Source organism: Gavialis gangeticus, unplaced genomic scaffold, assembly GCF_001723915.1.
Source record: "Gavialis gangeticus isolate Ggan-Ray unplaced genomic scaffold, GavGan_comp1, whole genome shotgun sequence".
Lineage (NCBI taxonomy): Eukaryota > Metazoa > Chordata > Crocodylia > Gavialidae > Gavialis > Gavialis gangeticus.
Window position 1 is genome coordinate 30456166 of NW_017729031.1, and position 6847 is coordinate 30463012.

The 6847-nt window shown below is 46.2% G+C and overlaps 1 protein-coding gene across 1 annotated transcript in view; it reads right to left on the bottom strand.

Moving 5' to 3' along the window:
* The window catches only part of KALRN (kalirin, RhoGEF kinase), a 721807-nt gene that overhangs the window by 506819 nt on the left and 208141 nt on the right, over nucleotides 1-6847 (bottom strand). Inside the window, exon 8 of the mRNA XM_019522566.1 lies at nucleotides 5177-5407. Coding sequence (XP_019378111.1) covers nucleotides 5177-5407 — 231 coding nt within the window. The remainder of the gene's footprint in view (nucleotides 1-5176; nucleotides 5408-6847) is intronic.

A 6847-nucleotide genomic window follows, 5' to 3' on the forward strand; every position in this document is an offset into this window, starting at 1 on the left:
TACATATTTGGGGGGTGTTAAGAGTCTTCCTTGATAGTTTATGTACATGTAACTTATCTGCAGATAGCCTAAGAGCAGCCACAAATGGTGTCACCTGCCCCCTACTCCATTTCCTGTGCTCGACTGCAAATTGAGTTCCACCCCATTAATTTTATTTATTTATTTTAAAAGTAGCATTTTTTATGACTCGCCATCCTTGGCACACCATCGCTTACTTCGCTTCACATGTCGCTGGCTGTCATTGTGCTACTTAATATATGATTTTAACGGGTACATAATCATGCAAAATAACCGATGCCAGTAGCTAAGCAATTCCAAATCGCAGCATTTCCTTCCATAGCCGTTCCTGTTTTCTTATGGAGATTTTGAAATCTAGCGTATTTCTTTCAAAGTGACAGTTCTTTTTATTTTCATTATAATAAGTTTACCTTCTCTAACCATGGCTGCGAGGCTGATATCCCAGGCTACTGTTTTTAACCCTTGTTTTGTCTCTTTTACTAGTCTAGCACCTTAGGATTTTTCTGACTAATTACAGGTATAATTATACTGTAAGTACCCCTTGTGGACACTCTCGTTCCAGCAAAAGAATGATTTTTTTCCACTTCACCTTATACTGGGGGTGCCCAATTGATGCCCTATGGGTACACGCAGTTTGTGAGTGGTTAACATGTGGCCTCCAGGCTCCCACCCAGCCACCAATGGCCCTATTGCTCCATCTGCAGCAGCAGCCGGGGTCTTGGGGCCATCCCTGCCCCCAGCTTCCCCTGCATGCCCCCACCATAGGGGACAGGACAGTCCAACATGGCACCACCCATGGTATTGGCAGCCCAGAGAGCCCATGTGGTGCGGTGTCACAGGGAAGCCCGCAGGGAGCTGAAGGAGAGGTGGGTGACATGCAGGGACGCATGTGAAATGCTTCCCTGCATATGCGCTGTGAAGCGCAAAGGGGAGCACCCTTCTGTGTGCACACATCAGGCATGCAGCCCAAGGAACCATGACCTCTGCTAGGGCTGCCCCACCAGGTACGTGACCCATGGGATATGCGGCCGCTTTGACATTGGATAAACTACCAGCTCCTCAGTTTAGGCTGTGGACATGTGGCACAGTTACACCAGTGTAACTTCCTTTGGCTTGAAAGGTGGATGTAAATGATATGGGGATGCAGAGGGGACAGACAAGCAGAGATTTCGTGGCGTCTGTTCACAGGAGACCTTATACAGCCTTGTGAGTAGAGGGGGAGTTGGGAACAGCCCGTTTGCATTGAACAAACACCCGTCTCAAGATAAATACAAATACACAGCACTTACGCTGGTATAACATAGATTCATAGATGTTAGGGTCGGAAGGGACCTCAATAGATCATCAAGTCCGACCCCCTGCATAGGCAGGAAAGAGTGCTGGGTTCAGATGCCCCCAGCCAGATGCCCATCCAACCTCCTCTTGAAGACCCCCAGGGTAGGGGAGAGCACCACCTCCCTTAGGAGCCCATTTCAGACCTTGGCCACTCTAACTGTGAAGAAGTTCCTCCTAAAGTCCAGTCTAAATCTGCTCTCTGCTAGCTTATGGCCATTATTTCTTGTAACCCCCAGGAGTGCCTTGGTGAGTAGAGCCCCACCTATTCCCTTCTACGCCCCCATGATGAATGTATAGGCAGCCACGAGGTTGCCTTCTCTTGCGGAGGCTGAAGAGGTCCAGGTGTCCTAGTCTCTCCTCATAGGGCTTGGCCTGCAAGTCTTTAACAATACGAGTGGCCCTCCTCTGGACCCTCTCGATGCTGTCCACATCCCTCTTGAAGTGAGGCGCCCAAAACTGGACACAGTACTCCAGCAGCGGTCTGACCAGCACCCGATACAGGGGAAGTATCACCTCCTTGGATCTACCCCCATAGCCACTCGGGGGGCTGTACTATCTTATTAAAATTTCCTTCCTAAGGCAAATGTCTACTGTAGTTTTTGCTAAATCTCTTATGTATATTAGCAAGAGTTAGAGATATATTAATCCATTTCACGGGGCAGCAGGGGCCTGGGAGCTTCCCATTTGCGGGAAATTAAAACAAACGAAAAAAGCACGTTTGGTTCAATTCAAGCAGACACCAAATTAAAAAAAATAAATAAAGACCATGAACCTAGGGGCCCTGTTCTTTGAATGATATCCCAAAATGCCAGTAGTTCATGTCTTCACAGAGGCTATAGAGCATATGAGCACTGTATAACATAGTCTAATGCTTTCTTTTGGCAACAGGTCAGGTATGGCACATGGATGTCTACACTTGGCCCACGCTCCAAAACTGAGAATACTTCACGTAAACCACACAGCTAGCAAAATGCCTTGCCTTGCCCCCTGGAGACACGTTTTCTGCATCCTCTCAGACTCCTGATAATTCCTATGACATGAGGACACCCTTGCACACCTGTGTTGCCCGCCTATACATCTCAGCCCACAACTGATCCCTTAAGGTTTGCAGGCACCTTTTCTTGTATCTTGTATGTTGTTGTATCGCAAACCTGACCCTGCTAGTCAGCTCTGTGCCTAAACCTAGTGAGCGCTCTCACACACCGCTACTGCAGCTGTTCCCCGAGGACCGAGAGCCATCGACTGCCATTGCCTGCGGCAACAGACAATGGTGAATTCAGCTGCAAGAAAAGCAGCAGCTCTGCTAGGGCGGCGCAGAGTCCCCGGGAGGCAACCGAATTGAGGGTGCCATCTCTTCGTGCCCATTTTTTACAGCTGCAAGCTGCTCCCGGAGGGCTACTGTCAGGCCCTTGGGGCAGAGTTAATATGAATTCAATTCCAAAGTGACATCGCCAGCAAAAAGGAGGTGGGGAAAGGCAGCAGCTTTTGACAGGGTGACCACCCTCCCTCAGCCTTTCTAATCTCCGGACCAAGGGATGGGAAGTGGAACAGCAGTAAATCCTGACAGAGGAATCAGCATCTGTCAGAATGTGTTAAACCTTGACCAATGCTGGGGGGAAGGGGATGGGAAGGCAAGTGAAACAAGGAGACCACCTGCTGCCAGAACGTGCTCATTTTTGAGCAGGGACTGGAGCAGAGTCCCTGTGTCAGGACTGCCAGCCCCCGCTCCTGCCCATGGAGAGGCAGCGAATCCTGATTAATGCTGATGAATTCTCCATCATCATATCCCATTCATCCCTGGAGCACGGGCTGGGAAAGGTGGCAAATTCTGATCCAAGAGACCACCATCCATCTGAATTTGCTACCCGGGGGGTGGGTAAGTGGAGGTGGTGAAAGATGAGGGATACCAAATTGTGACAGGGCATCAAATAAGCACAGTGGCTATTAGTGGCAGCAAAGAATGGGACAGCTTTCCGTGCCCACTGATGCGAGTTTGAAAAATAACCATAAGAGGATGTGCTCGAGCCAAGCAACCTAAGTAGAGATGGGAGATGGTCAGCAATTCTGTCTTCACAGCAGACCCAGCCATCAGATTTTTTTTTGCATGTGACATTTGGAAGTCTGTCTTGATGGCAATTTCATTTGCTGAGTTATGATGCATTTATTTAAAAAAAACCACAGCTGTTTAGCACACAAAATTATTCATCTCTTCCTCCCTGGTTTATAAAAAAAATGCCTCCAGGAGCAAGCGTGTGCCAAGGCAGAAACTCATCTGTCATTAAGTTGCTGCTTGCCAGATAATAGCTACCCATTATAGCGAAAATTTGTAAAGATCGCTGCCAATGGAACACTACAGCACTCTGCAGTGGCACTTCTAAGAAGAAATCCTTCTCACTTTAAATTCATTTTTCACTAATGGATGAGTTATAATACACGCTAAAAGCCCTGGACCGGCTGTCACTGAAACAACAACAAAGTTCCCCATTGCCTTGAACAGGAGGGGGCTACAGGCCGACACTCATTTAAGTTGCAAGCCAATGCCTCCAGTTCCCTGGGCATCCCGCTTATCTGAGCAGGACTGTTCACCAAGGTAAGGGAGGGAGAATTTGGCCCAAAATCAGTATCAGAAAAAGGTATTAGTTGCATTCATTTAGGCTAGGCTTACTCAGGTTATCAGGCTCATAAAACCCCTTTGGTATGTGGCACAATCATTGAAATATGAGCAATTTAAGGTTACTATAGTAACTTGAATATTTATCTAACTGGTTAGTTGACTGTTTAACTCTGATGTTACCTCAGCATAATGCTCTGAAGTCCGTGCATTTTCCTGTGTGCAATAAAACAGACTTCTCAGTGCATATCCAATGATGTAAGGACAGTAAGGATTTTCCAGCTTACAAGGGTCATGATCGTGCAGTATACATTCAGTGGAATATTGTGCAAGTGAAGTTGCTTTAAGGAACTTGAGCAATTGTTACACATAATCATAGAAAAATCAGGCTTGCAAGGAACCACAGGAGTTCATTTAGTCCAGCTGCATAGAATAGTTCTGATATAGACCTGCCAACTTTCAAAAGACATTAACCTCCAAAAATTGCAACAAAGGGTTTCTGTTATAAGTTATCCTCCAGGTATCCTCCAGGAAGAGCTCTATGAGAGTTAGTTGCAAAAAAATTAATGATGCTGTTGGGTTGTCCTGCATATCAAGCATATATAACAAATGATGATTGTATGATATCCCACAGAGCAAACAACCTTAATGGCTATAATGGGTAGGGATACAAATTACATGTGAACTGGTATAAATGATCAGAAATGAGTTCAAATCTATAACACAAAAGAAGTTCAGCACATATAAACTGCTTTCAAAATGGCCCAAACCAGTTTAAGATAAACCTGGATGGATGTAGTATCAGACTTCACTGATTTAGGTTAAAGCTGTTGCATGAACTTCTGTCCCACGTCCTCTCCAGATTCAAGTTAACTCACGGTCTCCTAGCATCCCAGGATACTTTGCACCTCCCCTGCAAACCCTCCCTTGCAGGGTGGGCAGGCTAGTCTTGGCCCAAGCTGTCCGGTCCAGCCGAGCAGGGAGTCATGCTCTAGTGTCCCCCAGCTTCTGGCCTGGGCCACTGCAGGCATTTCCAGAATCAAAAATGAATGTCTGTTCATTTGCGTATCAGTTCAATCTACACAGTTTAGACTAATCTGGGACAACTGAATCGATTCAGCTTTTTTAGTGTCTTTACTTAACCAAAGAAATGTAGTGTAACTGCATTAACCCTTCCAAATTTCATTTCTCAGCTCTCATGGATGACGTTACCTGTTGAACATCCTGCTGGAAAACACAGAGCTGCAGCCTTTGATGCAACCGGACCTTTCTGTGCTGCCAGATGCTTTCTAGGCGCCGCTGGTGATGCAAGACTTCATGTACTACATCCAAAACTTGGTGGACTGCTTTGGAATAGTTTGCCGTGGCAGTGAGGGATTCAGAGTTCCCAGGGCTCAAGGGACGCTGCAGGACATCCAGCAAGGCCTTCCCATCTTGGCTTACCTGAAAGGTAAAGAATGAGTCTCAAGGGGGCCACTTCACTGGTGCTAATAAGATTGACTTTAACACCTGAAAGCTGTAGCATGAATAACCTCATCTAGCAGATTCTTCCTTCCCCCGCCCAGCTATTCCCAATTCAGGGACTGCATTTCTATTAGAGTGAAAAGGAAAAGAGAGACTTTAAACAATTTCCATTTGATTTTTACTTAAGCATGCATCACTTGGCCTACTTTCAGGAGCCGGCCTACAGTACTTCTCAGCAGGAGCTCAAGCACTGGAGCACGGGGGTTATATAAGGATGGAGATGCCTAGATCAGTGCAACACCCTGCACTGATGTTTGGCTTCTGAAAAATTCACCGCCATGTGGTGGTGTATGATGTGTAGCATTTAGAGGCAGGAGACATATTCTGGTGAGGAGGTGGCACTTTCTAAATTGCAGGGATGACTAAGACATTTATATTTTATATGGTAAAGGAAAGCCCTTTCTGGTGACCTTTTAAATCATGAATGCAAATTCCAAAAGGTGAAATTCGTGTTCTCTCTCATTCAGTAGGATGGACAAAAAATAAAATAGAATATGGCAGTGTGTCTTTTTCCTTCCAGGAACAATACAGAGAGAGCTATAGATCTACCTTTTCAATTGCCCTGGGAAACACACGTGCAAATGTTGAGAGCAAAACCACTGGTGTGTTTGTACATGCTAGAAGATATTTTATACATGTCAAAGGGCTTTGTGCGTGCAAAAAAGTGTACCCAAAGTATTTATTCTGTTCAGAAACCCAATAAAAAACTACAGCCATAAAATGCAAACTGTAATTGAACATTCGCCTTGAATTTAACAAGTGTGAGTGTTGGTATCTTTTGAGCGGCCTTGCGAATTAGGGGACATGAGACTGGGGCCATAACCATAGCTGGAACCTGCCCACTAACCTGAAGCTCACTCCTTCCACTCATTGAGCTCCTTCTGTGCTGCTGTTTGGGGCCTTAGGTTTCACAATTGGTCTGATTCTGCTTTACACCTGGAGAGGATCCAGGCCTCATTAACACCAGCAGAATCAGGGCTAACTAAAAGGCCTCGAGAACCTGTTCTGCATCTTCTGTTAGAGCACTCTATCAAATATGACACTTGTTCGGTTCACTTTTACATGTCATGGAAACACGGCATGACAGTATTGCTGGGCGTGTTTTACTCTGGAGAATTTCCCTGGACACCTGTTAGGACTCCTGGCTAGCCGCAGTGTTAGCCCCACTCAGATTCTCCAACTCTGTCCCCAGCAGGGGCTTTACCGCTTGTTTCCCCTGTCCTAGGGCAGAACGCTGCAATCCCACGTGGAGAAGGAGTCTTGGGGAAAGACACCCTGCCTACTAACTGTGATTGCTCAGTGTGCCCAATGTGATTCATCTGCTCTGCAAGATACACCTTGAAGAACTGTATCTGGAGT